Source organism: Pteronotus mesoamericanus, unplaced genomic scaffold, assembly GCF_021234165.1.
Source record: "Pteronotus mesoamericanus isolate MK-2021 breed Mesoamerican mustached bat unplaced genomic scaffold, CSHL_Meso_final contig_84, whole genome shotgun sequence".
Lineage (NCBI taxonomy): Eukaryota > Metazoa > Chordata > Mammalia > Chiroptera > Mormoopidae > Pteronotus > Pteronotus mesoamericanus.
In genome coordinates this window covers 854516-874476 of record NW_026555267.1, presented here as the reverse complement: position 1 = coordinate 874476, position 19961 = coordinate 854516, and the positions used below count along the sequence as shown (strand labels likewise).

Genomic DNA, 19961 nt, shown 5'->3' with positions numbered 1-19961 from the left:
GCCCATGTTGTTAGCTTACCAAGAGCAGAACATTAAGACAGACATGCCTACCTCCCAGCAAGTGGGGAAACGGCTCTCATTTCCTCCTCCCTCAGATGCCGCCCCCCCACAAAGGGACTCACACAGTCCGCTTCATCCAGATTTCTCACAAGGGCTACCTCATCTACAGAATTAGGGTGGTTGTCCTCTCAGCAATGTCACTATAGCTTTGACAGTAGCCCCAAACTGCGAAATTTCAGCTAGGAACCTGGCCCGATGGTGCGAACATCAACAAGAGAGGTCCGCTGCCCTAAGGAACAACCAGTAGCATTCCTACCATGCTCAGTCCATCTCTCCCAGCTTTTTTTCTGACAGAATGGGTAAGAGATGTATACAGTTGGTTATCGAAGCACCCTACACACAAGACCCCTTCACTATGCCTCTCCATCCTTGTTCCATACAAAATACATGCCAAATCCACGTGACTATATTTAAACAGCCTACATACTCCCTTAGACATTTGCCCCACGCTGCAATACAGTCCAAAAACAGGAGGCAGAGGAGTCCGTATCTAAAGCGAATAACAACAGCAAATGTATAATAGTGCCAGTTTACAGTACAGAAGTTGAGGTTAAAAGGGTGTAAGTAACTTTTCCAGTTTCCCAATCATTGCCCGACTCCAAAGCTCTTGTTTTAAACACTGCCCGTTCCTGGGAGACCTCTCCTCCGCGCTCCTGTGGCGGACTGTGTGAGGGACCGTGGGTAGGTTGCGAGACTCTGGCCTAATACAGCTTCCATCCATCGTGAGCCCCGAGAATTCGGAATGAGTCCTCAAGAATTCCTCATGAGTCGTCCCCACTTCCGTTGCCAAAGGACTCAGCAGACCCCACAAACAACCTTTATACGTAACAATTCTTTAAATTTCTCAAGTCTCTGATTTCTCCTCTCAAAGATTCTATCTATATGGCCAATCAACTAAGCTAAACTACACAATCCAATTTTGCTCAGACTTAACATTTTCCATTGCAAGTGGTCAAAACTTCTGGATAAAGGACTATTTTTTTTAAACTGACACTAACTTGAATAAAAATTGAAGTTTTCCTTAACTCTCTTTTCCTCAGGAAACGTTGAGAGGATTGACTAGATCCATGGACCAAAATCTGCTAGAAAGAAAAAGAGAAAATAAAGAGAGATCCCCCACTTGCCCTGCCTCCTCTCTCAAGAGAGATTTTCTCCACAATCCTCCCCTAAAACTATGAGCACAATTCCCACCCATCCTGGTCTCTCATATATATTGCCTTTGGCCTCCACAAAGCCACTTGTCCTGACGGGTTCTGAACAATCCAGTCAAAAATTCTTTTCACCATCCAACTATTTGCTCTGTTTCATTGAAAAGCAGTTTGCTGAAGGCTGGCCAGGCTCTACTCTTCGCCACACAACCAGAACATCAAATCCTGGAAGCCTGGTTTCCACAACAGGACAGCATTTCTGATGGTGCTCGTTCGGAGTACAGGCACATTCAGTGTTTTACCATCAGGTCCTCTCCAACTATATTAAAATGTTGGGGTCTAGACCCACTTTTTCTGGTGGTCTATAGATAATCCACACACACTTTATTCCAGCAGTCCGTTTAGGGAGATAGCTTGTTTAAGGCTGTTCCTTCAGTCCTCGCTGTTCACTGCAAGCCTACTGTGCGGCCACGGTAAGAGGCAGGTCTTACAAAAGAGTTCGCTGGCTCTGCTTTTTCATTTCTAGGATGTCCTCTTCTCCACCCACTAAAAAGTAGAGTCTCCTTTAAACAAACTCTGAGGGCAATACAAGTTCGTCCACTAGAATGAAGTCAGCATGCTGGGGACCGAACCTGTTGGCCCTGCCTCCTTGCAACGGGGCGGGTTATCACAGGTGCTCTCCTGTAAGACCATTTTCTAGCCAAATCCAACTTTTATCAATAACCAAATAGGCGTACTTTCTTAGTCTGTGCTTTTTGAGGCGAGACTTTTTCTTACTTTGTTTTGACAAGCATTTTAAAAGGTGTGAGCAGGGAGAGGAAATGTGCTCAACACAGGTGGAAATGGTGTGCAAATTTTATATTAACATGGGGCCAATCACGGGCTGAGACCCTGAGAAAGATCTCCCAAGCTAGCCAGTGGCCAACTGGGGGACCTGTTGTCCCTCTCTCACAACATGAGTAAACCGCCCCCCCCCCAGAGCCCCAGGTTACTCTTACTCCCTTTGCTATTGTTTCAGTCAGCTTTTGGTACAAGGAGACCGTCAGTCTACTAAAGATCAGATTATTTGACACTGTTAACTCTTTAAGGTTCTATGCCCCATGGCCAAGGTGCCTCCATTTTCTCTCCACCTCTCTCATCCCCTTATTTTTTTCCCCCTAACCCACTCTCTTACTCTCCTTGGCCTCTTCATTTCATATTTACTCAATGGCCTCTTGCTTTTTTGCCCTAGAATGGAAAGGTCCCAAGACAGCCAGACGCTGGAAAGGTCTGCGCCCTGCGGACATGGGCAGGGAAGCCTCCACGTGGGCGAGGCTGGGAGCCGGGGGCTCCAAGGGCTAAGGCGGAGGCTGCTTGCGGGCGCTCCGCAGGCTGGGGTCCGGAGCCCTGGGAACGGAAGCCCTCCTCAGAGACCCAGGCCTGCGGATGTTCCGGGCGGGGGCTCGCTCCGAGGAGGAAGGCGGCCCCAGCCGGAGCGGGCAGAGACGGTGAGGCTGGGGCGAGCGGGGAAGGGTTAGGGCGGCCGGGCCGCCGGCTCTCCAGGAAGAGCTGCTGCCGCCGCCGCGGCCGCCGCCGCGACTTGCTCTGCTTTTTTGAAAAGGGGAAGGGAAGGCAGGCAAGTCTGAAAGCAAAAATAGCCCTACCCTCGGCTGAAATCTACAGCGGGTCTTCTAAACCTGATGTCTGCGACCCCCTCTCCCGGGGGTCGCTGGGCGCCTCTCCTCTTTAAAAGGGAAGCGGGAAATCCACCCCAACCCCCATCTCTCTCTCTCTCTCTTTTTTTCCCGTCTGGAATTTCCAACGCAGGACTAACTCGTCTGATTTCTCCAGTCTCCCCTGCTGCTTTTTTTTCCTCCCCTTTTCTCTCCCTAACACTTCCATCCCCAAAGCCAGGCTGCACTTTCTGGAAGACATTAGCCACATTTGAAGAATCTTTAAGAGGATGGGGAGACAAGACTGAATTTAAATTCTAAAAGCTGGCAAAATGTCTGGTTTTTCAAACGCCTTTGGTTCATACATTTATTCTAATGGTAACATCACCACCACTACCACCACCCCTCACCGCCCCCCCTACCCCGCACGCACAAAAATCCACACGGGTACAACCAATACATCTCTGCAACACAAATCCCTAAACTTCCACCAATAACACTTGCTGGTCCCCCTTTGCACTCAACTAAACAGATTTGGGAAAAAAAAATTTTTAACGTTTGGAAATTGTATACTCTCTAGCCTATCTTTGTCAACTGGTTATTACACATTCAAGTCTAGAATAAATTAAAATATAAGCCTTGAAAGTACCCAAACACAAGAAATAGATTAAAATGACATATATTAAGGTAATTTTAAAAGATTAGAGGCTCAGAACCTTAGAATCAAAATTCTCCCAATGCCTAATGGACTGTACTTCACCTCTAAAACATAATTATGAGAATGTTTGCTCTTTTCCCACTAAAAGCTGTGTCCTTAAAATTTTACATTTGGAAGAGTTAACTATATACTTTAAATAAATTAGTGATGGGAGTTACAATTCTTCCCCTTCTTTATTCAAAAGTCCTCCATCTGGGAAACCACTGGAGTAAAATTTCATCTTTCTCCTTTGAGTCAGAAAATAAAGGGTTCTGGAAACATCCAACTCTTTCAAAGGACAGTCAAATACCACTGTCCTTAGGAAAGTCATCTTGAAATACTGGGCATTAAAGAGCAAGGATTTCTCTGGCAGTGAAGAAAATTTAACTTATGAATTTGCTAAGTTCACTTTCTATGTGGAAATTAAAATGGGGAGAGTGAACTGATTTCCACTTCCCCTCCAAATAGTTCAGAAAACTTTAAGAATCAACCATTTTTAAACTTATTTAATGACCAGAAAACTAACCTAATTTTTATGAAACCTCTTCACTGAGTGTCTACTTTAAACTGTTTCTACTTTAAACATACTTGTTGAATATATACTTGTTGAAAGATACATCTGACAACTACAACCACTAAAGCAAAAGTGCCTAAAAATCCTTCCACTCCAGTACTTTTTACTTTGTTGTTTTTTTTTTTTGAAGCCGTTCTCTTGTTTCTTAACCCCCTTTATAATTCATTTTCAGCCCCTAAGAACAACTTTCTCTAAAGGCATACCTATTTCTGAAGGCAAAAATTTTGGCTTGTTGTGAAAACATTTAGTGACCCAATTATTTCTTCAGAGCTTCCACAAATCACTTAAAATTAAAAACATTTTGCCATTTATAAAGACATCCCTTTGCATAAATCTTTAAAGCTGCTAACTTTAGAAAATTAAACTGTAAAATCAGAATTAGGTTTGAACACTTTCTCATCAAAGAGTTCTCACACTTACAAGGCTGAGACCAATTATTTTTTTTTAAATAACTGGAAATTTAAGGAAAAGTGTTAGCCCATCAAACTTTAATACAATTTAAAGAACCACCACTACCTGCCTAAGGAAATCAAGTCTTGAACACATTTCATTAAGAAAAATGCAGTGCATCATTTTTTTTTCCTTAATGACAACACCCTTTTGAATTTTGATGACACCAGTTGACAGTAGGTATGCTATCTTTAGGTCACATTCCTCTAGAAAAAGGCACACACAGTGGCAAATGAAACAAAAGTTTAATTCCCTTAAAAAGCAAGCCATTTCCCAAAATAAACAAGACTAAGAAGGTACCCCTTTACCTTAACTACTCTTATGTCTCAAAATGAAATATATATACAAACTCTCTCCACAGCTGTTCTTAAAATGTTTTTGGCTGTACTCCTTTGTCCTAATATTTGAGAGTGAACATATACAAATTCCCAACAAAAAGCCAAAACTGTTGACCAACACTAGAAGGGAGTATGAGAAGGTGATCTCAGAGAAATTTAATGCCACCCATTTTGAAAATTGGTATTAATCTTTTCAGTTTAAATGTACAGTGTTCAGTCTCTGGGGTTCTTAAAAAGATACCAATTGCCCCGGCCAGGTGGCTCAGTTCGTTAGAGCATCATCCAGATACACCAAGGTTTTGGGCTGACCCCTGGTCAGATAACCAACCAATAAATGCATAAGTGGAACAACAAATCAGTGTTTCTGTTTCTCTTTCCCCTTCTCTCCCTTCCTCTCTCTCAACAATTAATATGTAATATTTTTAAAAAAGGTAACAATGATATTTATCAAATAGAATATATTAATACTCCAAAATCAGATTGCTCAGAGGTTAACTGCTGTACTAATACCACCTTTTGTTTGACTCCCCCCCTACAAAAAAAACCCAAAAATCAGGACCATTTAGCTTATTAGATTTTTATGAATGTCTTAAAAACGTTTAAAGTCATAATTCATGTGGAACTGAGTGCACCAAGAATTCCATTTTAAACTGCGAAAACACTAGAGTATATATACACAAATGTATAAGCACAGTTGTTCATTTTCCTTAAAATATTAGTCATAGTGAATTAAGTAGTTCCTGTTGTATACATCCATGAGATTAAAAGAGCCAGTAACAAACCAACTGAAAAAAATACTTTTCAGACGGACTAAAAACACATACCACAACATACTTGCCCAAAGAACACAAAATGAGAGCATCCTGACTTCATGAAAACAAACTTTCCTTTTTTAAATCCTAAAACTTCAAAAATTGATTCGTTCTAGGGAAATGAAGTGCCTTTTCACCACCATCCAAAAAATAAAACAAAACACAACTGACTCAATGTTTATTCTCATGTATTATTTCAGGAAGGAGAGAACACACAAAAGATCGAATTTAATATGGGTGTGGAAAGGCAGATTTTGTACCCACTCTTCTCACAAACCCCACCCCTTCCCAACTCAAAAGAGCCCTCAGTAGTGCATTTTGGAGGGAACAAGGAGCCTAAAAATGGCTTGAAAGCAAGCAGATGGCTTAGGGGAAAAGATCCATAAATACAGAGCACCATGAAAATTAAAATATAAATGTTTTGGGTTCCATTTCATCACATTTTGCTATTTCTCTTGCTTTTCAATTTATTCCCTGTAAAATTTAAACGATACTGAAGAGCAAAAGAAAAAATTCCCCATATTTTGGAATTCCAGTTATTCTGAATATTTTTCATCAACGTGTTTCAAACATTCAGCTTTCAGTTCAAATGTACACAATCTTTTCAATAGACGTCACACTCAATAGGTGTCAGTGTACGGTTCTTCTATTATTCCCATATGCAGGAAATGTTTCAAAATAATAACTAAGACTTTTTTTTCTTCCTTCTGATTTGATTATCTCTTAATCCTAACTGTAATTGCCTTTCCAATAACAGAGTATTTCAAGTACTGGAGGTTAAATCACAAACTCTGTAAACATAGTTACAAGCCATATTGATCTTCTACAGATACAATGGTTCCAAGTTTTTTAAATATCTCAAGACAAACCACTGAATAAATTGTTCCTGGTGTTAAACTTTCTAGGTCCTCTTAACGGCCTCCAAAAAAGCACAGCCATGCACCTTTACCTTCCCACCCAGAAAAGGCCAGGGACTATTCTGAAATAGTTTCCAGCTGAGATGAGGGGAGGGGGCTAGTGAAAGAATCAAAGATTTACTAAGGCTGCAGCATGTTTGAAGTCAGATTTCAGAAAGCAAAAGACTGCCCTTACACTTCCCACCCAGAGTTCAATGAAAGATTTGAAATCCACCATCAGATTTGGGGATTACCAAAAGAGGTAACCTACTTTGCCGAAGTGGGGATAAAATGATATTGGGACAGACACACCACCCCCCGCCCATTCATCCGGGGAGTTCTAGACCCTCCAAAGAGCCCCAGCTCACAGCCTGAACACAAAGCTCTCACCCCAGATGGTCCCCTTGTAACAATGGGCTGAAGGGGTGGGGGGTGAGGGGTAGGGGACTAGGAAAGGACAGTACAGCCAAAGCATACTCTGCAAAATCTAGTTGGGAGGGACTAGGGGTAGGGGTTGGGGTTCTGTGAATGTCCTTGCCTGTTGCAGAAATATTAATACATAGCACAAGCCTAAAGAGAATTCTTTGGGGGGCAGGAACTCCTTCCATTTCTCCTAGCAAGTCAAAGGGGACCCTCCCCCAAGCCACTTAAAAATTATAGTGAGGGAAGAGTGGGGGAAAAAACCCTGAGAAAGAAGCCTGCTAGGAAGCTGCAAAAATGTCCATGAGTCTAAACTCTTCAAGAGGTTTTTAGCTTCCCCACAGAAGTGGCCCCACACACCTTGAACAAACTCCACAAGGTTCCCTCGCTATGGATTTTTACCCTTTTACTTCTCCAAGGAATATCTCTTAGCCCACCCTAGCCCCAGCTTATTTCTTTTACAAGCTGTAAACCACCCATTACAAGATCTTGGCCAATCTTCCCTCCCTGCCCCCAACATCCGGAGTTGGGGGTGGAAAGGCCAGTAATGGGTTTCTTCCACTGGAGACACTATGGACCCCTGAACACAGCCTCTCAGCGCCCCCAGGCTGCCCCTTTCCCCAGAGAAGAACTCTTTCCTACCTTTGTTTTTTGGGAACTGAGTGTTCAATCTCTAGACGTTTTCCTTGCAGTTCTACTTTCCCTAAAGATTAAAAAACAAAAACACACACATGAGAGCTTGAACAGGGTGGGGGACGGAAAAGGAAGGAGAAAGACATTAGGGTAATTCAGGAGTTCCTGGGATTTGAGACCTTCCTAGGAATCCAGGCAATGGATTCCCCAGCCGGATGCGAAAGGTCGTTCTGAGAATGGTTGTGTCTGTAAATTCATTATTGTTTTCTTAAATTTTGTTTTGTTCTGTTATCCCACCGAGGCTAGTTGAGTTATGGAGCGCTCTGGGAGCTCGATTTGGGAATGCTACGGCATCTGTGCGGCCAGGCGGTCTACAAGGCTTCCAGACGTGGGGAGAAGGGGCCAAGAAAGGACGCCCGTTCCTCTCTAAGTGTGTTTTGGGCAGGGGGGTGCAAAATGAAACTTTATCTTTGCGTCGAGCCAAGGAGGAGGGCTTCTGGCTGCGGAGCGGTCACCTGTCGAGCTGGTGGGGAGAAGAGGCCCTGGGGGAGCACAGCGGGGCCCGCAGAGAGGGTCCCTGACGGCCGGGGCGCGCGCCTCCCGGCCCAGCCTCGCGTCTCGGGAAACAGCATGGCGACCCGCCGCCGCCGCCGCCGCCGCCGCCGCGACACCCGCTCACGCCCCACTTTCAAATCAAAATGGCTCAAGCCCCAGGCCCTGAGCGGAAGGCAGAATCCCCATTCTCAGGTCCTGCCCGAAGGCTGCAGTACACACGGAAACCCGGGAGATGGAAGACGAAGAGGGACCCCCATCCCCGCCTGGAAAGGCCTAGGGCGGAGGAAGGGGAGCTGGGGTGCTGGGGGTGGGGGAGCGCGCCAGGCGTAGATAGGGAGGGGCCGACGTAGAAATAACGCCCAGACGGGGTGGCCTCAGTGGCGCCCCCCAACTACTACCACGGGGGGTTCCCGCCCCGTCGGTGGGGGGTATGGGGACCACTTTGCCAAAGCCTACAGTGGGTGGAAGGGGTGAGGAATCCCGAATATTTCCACGTGGGGGTAGAAGGGGGGGTTGGGGTGGAGGGGCGTCGAAGGAGGTGGGTGGAGGGTGGGCCCTGAAGCCAAATGTGCAGGCCGGGAGAAGAGCGGAGTTGGCGGGCAAGAAAACAAGAGGGGCAGGTCTCCGTTGTTTGGGGATCTTCTTGTGGTTTCTCGGGGAGATGGGCGCACTCTTACCGGAGAAAGTTTCGATGGCCTTCATCGCCCAGTGCTCGTCGGGGCAGTCCACGAAGGCATAGCCGGATTTGACCAAGAACTGGCCGCTGTAGGAGATCTTGTGCTCCGCAAACACTTTCTCCAAGTCGGCGGGGGTCACACTCTCGTTGAGGTTGCCGATGTAAAGCTTGTTCATGGTGGCGGGCTCCGGGCGGGACGCGGTCCCCAGCAAGGCCGAGCGAGCAGGCGGGCGCGAGCGGCGAGCCTCCTAGGCCGAGAGGCGGGCAGGCGGGCGGCCGGCGGCGGCAGCCGCAAACTTTCTTTGCACCCCACCCCTAAGTTGTCCTGAGCCCGGGACGCAGAGGGCGGCCAGAGGACGCGCAGAGGTCGCGGGGGAGTTCGGGGAGGCCCTGGAGAAGTGCCCTCGGCGCGCTGGGAGGCGGACGACGCGGCGCAGCTCCTTCCTTCTGTCCGAAACCCCTACGAGCGGGCTGGTGTGTCACGTTTCTCCGCGGCCGCCCTGGCGCCGCCTCTAAATAAAATCGACTTGGAAAAAAAAAAAAATGGAGCGGGGGTGGGAGGGGAGGCAAAGCCACGTGGTGAAAGCCCCCACCCACCCCGAAGGGGAAGACCCCCGACGCCTCCGGGCCCTTAGACCCTCCAGCCCGGCCCAGCCTACCAACCTCGCGCTTAGGTGGATGGGGGGGGGCACTCAACTCACCCCCGAGTCAACCGAGCGGGTGGGGCTGCGTTGCCGGAGCTCCACTCGCCCCCTCCTCCTTTGCAAGAATCTGGCCCCTAGGGAGGCGCCCCGCCCCCACCCATCCCCCTACCCAGGCACTAGCGGGGGGAGGGTGGTCGGCCCAGAGTCTCCCACCTCTTCTTATGTAAAATGTATGGTTATTTTTTTTTTTTTATTCTTGTACTGGGTGGCGGGGAGGTAGTTTGCTCACTCTATCCCGGTTAACTGCTACCGACTGACAAGCGGGGAACCGCGGAGATAGACAAAGAGAAGCCGAGGACTCTGGGGTCTTCAGGAGGGGGTCGCGCAAGCCGGCAAGCCGATGATTTAGAAGAAAAAAGGCGCCTTCTCCTTGGATTTTTAACTGTGTGTTGGGGGGAGGGTCTCGGCCTTCCTTGCCCCAGCCCTGGGAGACTCCCTCGCCTCCGGGAATCCAGGATCGAGGGGCCCTGCGAAAGCGGGACCAGGAGGTTGGGAAGAGGGAATCGCGGTTGGTAACGAGGGATCCGCAGGAAATCAGGTTTCAGGATTCCCACGGGAGAAAGAGTGGATCACACCCAGGGTTCGGCTGTTGAACGACAAGGTCTCGGGGTCTTGGGAGAACGCGCGGCTCCGGCCCAAGATGACCCCAGGAGAGAGGGAGGGGTGAAGAGAAGGACGGGGAGTGGTAGCGTGAGCAGACCCTGGCGAACCGAAGGGGGAGGTCTCAGAGAGGGAGTGACCGGGTGCAGATCCGAATCGTCCTCCTTCTCCAGCCCTGACGGGGGACAGACAGGTGGAGTCCCCTCCGCCCGCTCCACCCAGGACGGCGACAGCCGCTTTCCCCGCGCGGGGCTGGGGTCTCGGAACTTTGTTTGGGGTGCAGGATTGGGATCTGGGCGGGAAGGCGGGAGAGGGGCCAAGATCGAAGCCCCGCCCCGTCCCCAGGTCAGACCCGCGGGGGGAGGGGGTAATTTCCGCTCGGCGCTGGGGAAGCAGGGGCGGGAGCTTAGAGGAGGGGGCGGCGGCCCGTCCCCCGCCCGTTTCTGGGGAGGGGGAAGAGGATCCGCCCTGGTCTCTTTCCTCGCCTTTGACCAACTCGTTCCGGATCCTCCGGCCCCGAGATCCCGAGGGATGGACGGGAACGGGCAAGGGTCGACACGTGGGCGATCGCACCGGGTCTCGGCATTGGGGGAGGGGGCAATTCGCCGCGCATTTCGGAGTCACGGATACGCGGCAGAGAGCGGGACGTGCGGTCCACGCGCCACCGGGATCCCGAGCCAGGGGACCAGCCTGGCCGACGAGTTTCCAGCGGCGGGGGCTGAGACGGCGCAGGGGGTGGTGGAGAGCGCGGCCCGAGGGCCGTGGAGCCCCCTTCGCTGGGAAAGCGGGGAGTGGACCCCCAGTATTGCCAGAAGCTCCTTGAACTGAGCGGAAGCTCGGGTTTTGCGGGAGGGGCAAATCATTCTGTCTGGGGCACGCGTGCTGCGAGGGCAGGTGAGGAAGGGGGTCACTCTCCCTTTCCCGGTCCCCGACCCCATTGTCTCAGTCGCCTGCGGCCCGGGCCGACTCCGAAACACGTGTTGGCTGCATCGATATGAATGCCTTGAGGTTTTTTTCTTATTATTTTTTGTTTGCAGAGTCTGAGCTCACTCCGACTTCTGCGCACCGCTCTTCTGCCTGACGATTTTATACCGTTCAAAAGTCGGGAGTTACAGACGACACGCCGCACCTTTGTCCCCCTCCCGGTTTTCCTCGCCCGCTGGAAAGAAATGGGGCTTGGCGTGGGTGCGGGGGAGGGCTTCCAACTCGGTCTCTCTGTCTCCCCCACATTCAAAACCGACCATCCAAATTCGCGTTTTGTTCTAACCAGCCACGTGTTTGTCGCGTTTTTGTTTTTGCGATTTTTTTTTCTCTCCATGGGGCAACAGAAATTAAAATACTATAAGCAGTTAGTTGCTGAGTCGAAAAAAGTCTTCAATCCAAGGTGGGCAACATGTGTATCCCACCCCCCGTCCATCCTCCGACCCTCCCCTCTGTTTCTGACTATCTGCTAACTCCTGACCATAAACATAACTTTAAAACCAACGAGTTGAAATCGGTACCTGCCACATAGTAGGTATTCAATAATTATTTTTAATGAAAAACAAGCTAATAGAAACTGCAAAGCAAAGGGACTTTAGATAAAAAGTCCAGAAGAAAAAAAATTATCTTGGGCAGAGTGTGTGGATCTGTTGCCTGGGGACTTTTGGTGTAGTGTGTGCACTTTTGAGAGGGCTTAAGGATAGTCTCAGAAAGGCTGCTGTGTTCCTTGGCCTTTTCCTAAACTGGAGCGTTACTCCTTCAATCTTTTCTGTTATATTGGGAAACAAGAAAGGGCACTAGGCAGGGCATTCCACTTCCCAGAAAGTGCAGTTTTCCTTCATTTAATTTAAATCTTAAGGAATTAATAGAAGCACCTCTCAGGTTTTCTCCCTGGGGGACACAGCCACCACGCTACCTCTTTATTTCTAAAACCAAAGCAAGTTACAACCCACAAAAATCTCCCACAAGACCTCTAAACGCCTGTAAAATGCAGCCCACCTTTTCCCATCCTAGATTCAAAGGGAAACAAATTTTTTTAAGTCAAAATTGAATTCAGTTCCTTTATAGGGTTTTTTTTTTTTAATTTAAAAAATATGTTAGAAGTCCAAATGTTAGCTGAAATTAATTTTTACAATAACAGAAAATACAAATTTTTAAAATTAAAAATTTGCCAACCATTGCTAAATTGAAACTGATTTGTTTTAAAAATCAGCTGTTTCACTGAATTCTAATCCTCCCACCCCCATCCCCCTCTCCAAGGTCTGTGTATAGTCAGAGGCTGCAAGAACACAGGAGGGAGGAGACAGCTGGGGTTAGATGCAGACCTTCTTAGCCCCCAAATCAGTTTTGCCTCAGTGACCTGGCTATTTTAGGCTGGGGTTGGGGGGATTGAGTGATGTTGATTGGTACTTCTCTCCCCTCTGAGTGAGCTGAGCACTAAAATTAACCTGAGAGAAGGGTTTTTTCTTGTCAAATTCACATTACTAGGTTAAGGATAAAAAATGGGCAGACTTTAGGACTCCATTTTTATCATCCTTTTTTTTTAAATATTAAAGACAACTAATAAACATTGTATGTATTTTCAATTTTTTTTCTACACAGCTTTGGAAAAAAATTAATATTCAGTGCAAAATAATTGAGTTTGTGAGAGTTAAAAATGTAGCTGCAGGATAAATTATTTTTTTCTTTAATAATGATAATTTGTACAATTAAATAATAACATTATCATTTTCAAATTATTCTTATTACACTACTTGTTCTCTCTCATTTTTCCTGGAGAAGTCTTTGGTCTAGTTACAGAATTCAGTTTTCCTCAGAATTCAGAAACACTGAAACTTGACTCCATTTTAAAGGTGGGATTCTGATCCATCTTCCTTCAATCTGAACAAAAATATACATACAGAGAGGAAAAAAGTTTGAGACTAAAACAACTTTTTAAAAATTGGAATTATAAAGTGAAAAAATGAACAATTTCACTATTGCTATATAAAATTAACTTTGTTTCTAAAATGTTTCTTTCCAGCATTCATTCATTTTTAATAGTTTTGTATTTTGTCATCTTATTTTTATATTTTGTTTTCACTTGCTGTTGTACCATAAACATTTTCCCATGCTGCCTCAAAATTTTCATAACTATCATTTTTAGTCAACATGTAGCATTTAATACAGTAGATGGAAGTTAATCATTAATTGTTATTTTTAGATATATAAAGTTATAGCAATTTTTTTTTTTGCTTTTGTAAATAGTGCTGAATAGATTTTGAGGGAAATATAACTTATTCCTCTTTTAGCTCCTTTGGATACACCCCAAGGATACATATTACATTTCAAACCTAACATTTATCAATGACTTTCCATTTTTTTAATGACTCTGTTTCTAAAGTTTAGCCTATTTTACAAAAGAAACAAAAAGTTGGAAAGCAGTTAGAAGGGAAATACATTAAAGTAGAAATTTTTCTATTTTTTATTTTCTAATGAACCATAGTTGATTTTGAAATGAAATTATGGTTTCTATAAAATATAGAAAAAGTTTTCACATTTCTTGACATGGTTGCTTTGACTTCAGAGTTTTTGGAGGAATTTCTTTTTGTTTTCTTAGGTTTTTTTTTTTTATTTTGTTGTTTGCTTGTTTTTTCCATTGTTACTGCCTTGGGATATTTTGTTTCTTCCTGCAACTTGAAGTTTTACTGTGGTTCTTTTAAATGACTGTAAACTTTGAAAAACTGTAAAATAGCCCCAGTTAAGAACACATGCAGCATTTTTTGCTGTCAAATAAATAAGGATAATTATGTGCTTAAGGTAACTCATAAAATGTAATAAAACTATAAGCAGAAAAGAAAAATTTCCTCAAATTATCATCCAAGTATTCATTGTTTAAAATTTTAAAAAGAAATGTGTTTTTTCCAGAAATAGAAGAGACTCAAGGAGAAAAAAATAATTCTAAGAACAATCATTTGTTTGTCTATGGGTCACACAATGTGTGACAAAACTGCTCAATTTTTTGTTTTAGCTTAGGTTTGCAAATTTTGAAACTTTTAGAGAAGGAATGGAGTAGTTTATTTTATTAACTTTGAAAAATTGGTATTTCCAAATTCAATTTCTTAGTAAGTTAAACTGCACCATACTAGCCTCTATTGACACATGTAAAATAATGTCAATAACACTCCTCATACTACATACACTATTACTGCCTTTTGCATTTTCCCATTCCAAAATTATTTGGTTAAAAGGTAATGAACAACTTTGCTTAATCCCAATTTTGCACAAAATACAAAATAGATCACTGGTTCATTGTGGGGGGAGGGAATTGTACAATTCAAGAAAAGATAGGGAAATAAAAGTTATTTTTCAAAATAAAATTGTAAAAAGCAACGAAAGAAAGATTCCATACCTAAATAGTATTAAAAGTGAAAATACAATTTGTTCTTGAAATCTACATATCTTCAAAGTATTTAAATAAGTTTAATTCAAAATGAATCAATTACAACATAGAGGTAATTATAAACTGTGTGGAGGTAATTTGATTTTTGCTACATAATATCTACTTTTTTAAGACTAAAAGAATTTTTCTAGCTAGAAAGCAAATTATTTTTGTTTGTATATTTAAAGTTTTGTTCCTGACTATAAGATTAATTGGTTTTACTCCTGTTTCTAGTTAGGAATTTTTTTTTCAAGAGCTGTCTCAAATATTTCAAAGTGCTTAAAAGGAGATGCTGCTATGGTTTTTTTAAGTTTAAAAAATTCATACATATACTATTTTACCAATATTTTATTACCAAAATATTCATTAGAAACACTTAGATCTGCCTCTGTAAAACCAGTTTTATAAAGAAAAGGAATCTAGTCTAATTGCATGTTAATTTTTTTTAAACTGATTGTTTGACTAAACTGAGATACAATTCTAAACGTGATTTCTGATTCTCATGGGTTGATAAGTCAGAAGGAGTTTTTGTCCATCCACCTCTTTCCTAAACACCCTCGCATTTTTAAGAATTATTATTAACACAACTCCCATGCCTAAAGAAAACCGAAAAGTATTTGGTCAACAGTCATACGATAAATTAGTGAATAAGTTTTTATAGTTTTCATTTTTAAAATGTGCTTATAAAGTGTGTAGGAAACAAATATTAGAGTTATTTCTAAATTGCTTTGAAATAAGATTCATGCTCTCTTTCCCTATCTTCCTCTTCCTCCCTGCCCCTCCCCCAACCCCTCCCTTTCTCTCCCTCCCCCCTCCTTTTGTTCCTCCATTTTTCTTCCTACTCCCGACACTGTCAATTCCTTTCCTCCCCCCCTTTACCTTTACCCTCTTTTCAATTTTTCTTTTTCCTTTGTCACTTCTCTTCCCCCTTTTACTAGTCTTGGGCTCTCTGGCCCTCAATCCATTCCTTCTCTCTTTTTAATCAGCATACCCATCCAAATTTTCTCTCTTTTTCTCTTTCACTCCTTCCCTTTTCCTTCTCCCTCTCCCACCTTCACTGCTTGTTATCATTCAAATGTATTTCTGGTGAAGTGGAAGGACTCAGAGATGCTTGAATTATTTTATACACCAAAATGAGACTCTCGTTGCATTTTCTGAGAACCCCAGGGCAGGTCAGACCCAGAGCCCCACCACCATGTGCTCGGTCCAGTCGTCTGAACGTTCACCACTTTTACTTCTCGGTATTATTTTTCTCTATCGTATGTTGCTTATAACTGATTTTGTTATCAGCACTTTACGTATCAAATCTTCGAGGGCAAAAACTATAAATTACTCGGGGAGTCCAACACAATGTTGACAGGTGTCCAAAATATATAGTAAATAAGTATCTTTCGGCACTATCTGAGAAGACATTGTGATAAGGTAAAACGCTGTGTTTAGCCTATTAAGTGTTTTTTCTTCCTTCCTTTTTTCTTTTTTCTTTTTTTGTAAATATTATACTCCACAATTACCAGGTGAAATACAGGTAAATGCAGTCATTCAAAACATGAATTAGTCTACATCAAAACAGCAACCAACAAACTAGTGCTGGTGAGGACGCGGAGAAGAGGGGACCCGTGTGCACCAGTTGTGGGGTTGCAAATTGGTGCAGCCGCCATGGAAAACAGTGAAGGTCCCTGAAAAAATTAAAAATAGGACTACCATGTGACCCAGTGATTCCACTTGTGGTTATGCATTTGAAGAAAATAAAAACGCTCATTTGAAAAGGTGTATGCAACCCCATGTTCATTGAAGGGTTATTTACTATAGCCTAGCTATTAAAATAACCTAAGTGTCCATCAATAGGTAAGTGGATAAAGAAGATGTGGTACATATACATAATGGAATATTACTAGCGATGAAAAAGAATGAAATCTTGCCATTTACAGCGACATGGGGGGGACCTACAGGGTATTATGTAAGTGAAGTGAGTCAGGAGGGAAGGACTAATACTGTATGATTGCATTTACATGTAGAATCTAAAAAACAAAACAGACTTGTAGATACAGAGAACAAACTGATGGTTGCCAGGGAGGAGGTGGGCGGAAGGGCAAAAAAGGTGAAGAAGAGTATGAGGTACAAATTTCCAGTTGTAAAGTAAGTGACAAGGATGTATTGTGCAGTAGAGTCAATAATAACTTTGTATGGTAAACAACTGCTCACTAGACTCACCATGATCGCTTCTATTGGGTATGTGAATGTTGAATAACTGTTGTACAGCCAAAACTAATATTACGTTGTATGTTAACTGTATTTTATTTTTTTTTAAAAACAGGAATAGCAACCAAGGACTATCTCTAGGCTTGTCATTTCCTAGTCTTGTGCCCACAACAATGCTGTGCCCAAAGTCCACTGATGAGCATTTTTTCCCTTCTGTCTGGTCATATATCCTTGGGGTTCTCAACTTAGGGTTTCAGGCAGTCAGTGGCAACTGTCAGTTGGCACAGCCCTTTGCCATCTTGCTGTCCCTTGACCACACAGCCAGGATGATAAACTCAAGAAACAGCCCACATGCACCTCCTACCAAGAGCTCTGTTGGGGTCTTTTTTCCTGGGATTGTAGCTAGCACCCCATTAACCATGTAAAGCTTTGTTATTTGGTATGTCATTCAAAGCAAAAATGCCACCCCAAGACAGCCCTCCATCTTGGTAATTCCCAGGATGTCTGGGAAAGCCACCTACCCGTAGCAGATGTTTATTGAAAATTCTCGGTTTTGATACAGCTATGAACACTGAAGAAAAAGGCAAAGCAATTTTTACAGTAGGCTAAATTAAAACAAAATTAAGCACGTCACAAAAAGAGTAAAGTGGGTTGGTTTTTCTTTTTCATCCTCACCCAAGTATATATTTATTGATTTTAGAGAAAGAAAAAAAAAACATTGGTGTGAGAGAGAAACATAGATCGGTTGCCTCCAGTATGTACCCTGACTGGGGACTGAACCCACAATCTAGGTATGTGCTCTGACCGGGAAACGAAACTGCAACATTTCTTGGTGTATGAAGTGACACTTTAACCAACTGAGCTTCCTGTCCAGGGAACAGAATAGGGTGTTTTAATTTCTAATGTGTAATACTCCTTACCAGCAAGAATATAGTGAAATAAAACATTCCATATGGCTGTGCAAGTGAATAATTTTCAGGCAACAAAAATCTTTTTAAATTCTTACTATTTGACTTAGAAATTGCACTTTTGAGTAACTTTCCTAGCAAATATCCAGTATATAAGACATTTTATTCAGCCTTAAAAAGGAATGAAATTCTGTTACTTGCTACAACATAGATGAATCTTGAAAACATTATGCTAAGTAAAATAAGCCAGACACAAAATGACAAATATATCATTGCACTTATATGAGATACGTAGAATAGTGAAATTCATAAAGGCACAGAGTAAAAGCTACCAGGGGCTGGCAGGAAGAGATGGGGTGGAGAGTTAGAGGTTAATGGGTACAGAGTTTCAATTTGGCAAGTTGAGAAAGTTCTAGAGATGGATAATGTGATAGTTTCATAACAGTGTAAATGTACTTACTGTCTTTGAATTTTACAGGTAAAAGTTGTTAAAATTGTAAACTTTGTTATGTATATTTTATCATGATTTAAAGAGTTAAAAAAACTTTCAAAATCTCAAGAAAAGATAACAAACACATGTTTATTATCACTCTCAAGGAAAAAAAAACATATAAATGCTTTAAAACAGGGGAATTTTCCAGTAACTTTTAACATAGGCATTTGGTAAAATACTATGTAACCATGAAAACTGTCTTCAAAAACAGTTTTAAAAAGCTTAAGGGAAGTTCACAAAAAGTACACATCACGAAGTTGAGTATTTGCACACATATAGTTCATATGATCGGAACCATCTTTTTAAAAAGATATGTATGTGCACTTAGAAATTACCTCACAGAAACTCTTGTGCATGAATGCCCAGAGAAGTGTGCAAGAATATTCACAACAGCACTGTTTATAATAACAAAACCTAGGGACCATAAATGTCCGTTCACATTTACTGAGAGGTCCAGCAGGTTATAGCTAGGCAAGGGAACACTAGTGAGCTGTGACAACGAACAGACTTCAGCAACCTACACCAACAGGGGCGAATCCGCCGTGCTGATAAAAACAAACAAAAAACAAACCCAACAGACTGAATATACACATCATGGCTCCCTTTATTTAAGCTCAAAATATACAAAATTAAACTATATATTGTTTAGGGATATATCCAGAAGAGGTTAAACTTTAAAGAAAAGAAAGAGAATGATGAGTAAAATTCCAGAATGTGGTTAATTGTGGGAAGTAGCACAGGGATGATGAGGAGGAGGGAGCCCACAGGGCACTTCAAAGATATTGGGAATTAATGTTCTAGTTCTTAACTGAATGGTGGATTCACAAGCATTTGTTGTATTATTCTTGAAACTTTTCATGTTTTCTTTGTTAAGTAACTATAAATAGTTCATAAAAATTAATTGAAATAACAAAAACCTGGAGAAAAACTGTAAACAGTAACTCTTCGGTTTTGAGAACAGAGATACATTTGTTTCTCTCTCTCTCCCATTCTGTCTCTCTCTCTCTCTCTCCTTGTCTATTTCTTCCTCTCTTGACTCTGCTATATTTTTCAAGATTTCTAGATTGTTTTTTATATCTTTGTAATAAAAATGAATCATTCCAGGATACCTTTACAAGCCAAATAAGGAATAGCTCTGGATCATCTGCTGTTCCAAGATTTGATGCAGCCAGAAATTCTCCTTCCATTAGCAACCAGGGTTGAGGGTTAACTGCAACTCACCCTGATCAATCACGGATGTGGCTTGACTTTAGCTAAAGGACTGATTAATTATACATATATTCCTAATAAACTGAGACGGTATGTGCCGAAACTTAGGACCAGCATGGTAAAAAACAGGAAGCAAGCACTTAGACTCACACCTTCCCAGTTTGTCCTGGATCTTGCTGACACATTCCTCCTTTGAACACCTATGTTTGAGTCATTTTTGTCTTCTTTTGCATTCACTGGTACCCCCTAAGGGTGAAGCCCATTTCTTCTTCATCAGCCTGGGAGGCTCTTGCTGCGGAAACACTGGAAAACACAGGGCAGGATCCATGTTGCTTTGTTTCTTTGAGTGATTTCCATTATTTTCACCACCTAAGAGTTTCTTTATTAGTTCTCCATGAGGCCAATGTTTTGAAAAATGTTGCCTATCAAAAAATTCCATTGGTCAAGTAATAACAAACTATAATCACCTTGAGTATCTAAGCAGAACTCCTGCTCTACACGAGTGACAAGAGGTTATACTATTCCCACCAAAAGC

General features: G+C 43.0%; 1 protein-coding gene across 2 annotated transcripts in view; it reads right to left on the bottom strand.

Moving 5' to 3' along the window:
- The window catches only part of IGF2BP1 (insulin like growth factor 2 mRNA binding protein 1), a 34895-nt gene extending 25808 nt beyond the window's left edge, over positions 1–9087 (bottom strand). For both annotated transcript variants that reach the window (XM_054585353.1, XM_054585354.1), the window contains exons 1-2: positions 8913–9087; positions 7690–7750 (exon numbers count right to left, since the gene is read on the bottom strand). In XM_054585353.1, the coding sequence (XP_054441328.1) occupies positions 7690–7750; positions 8913–9087 (236 nt within the window). The remainder of the gene's footprint in view (positions 1–7689; positions 7751–8912) is intronic.
- Between the last annotated feature and the right edge of the window lie 10874 nt (positions 9088–19961).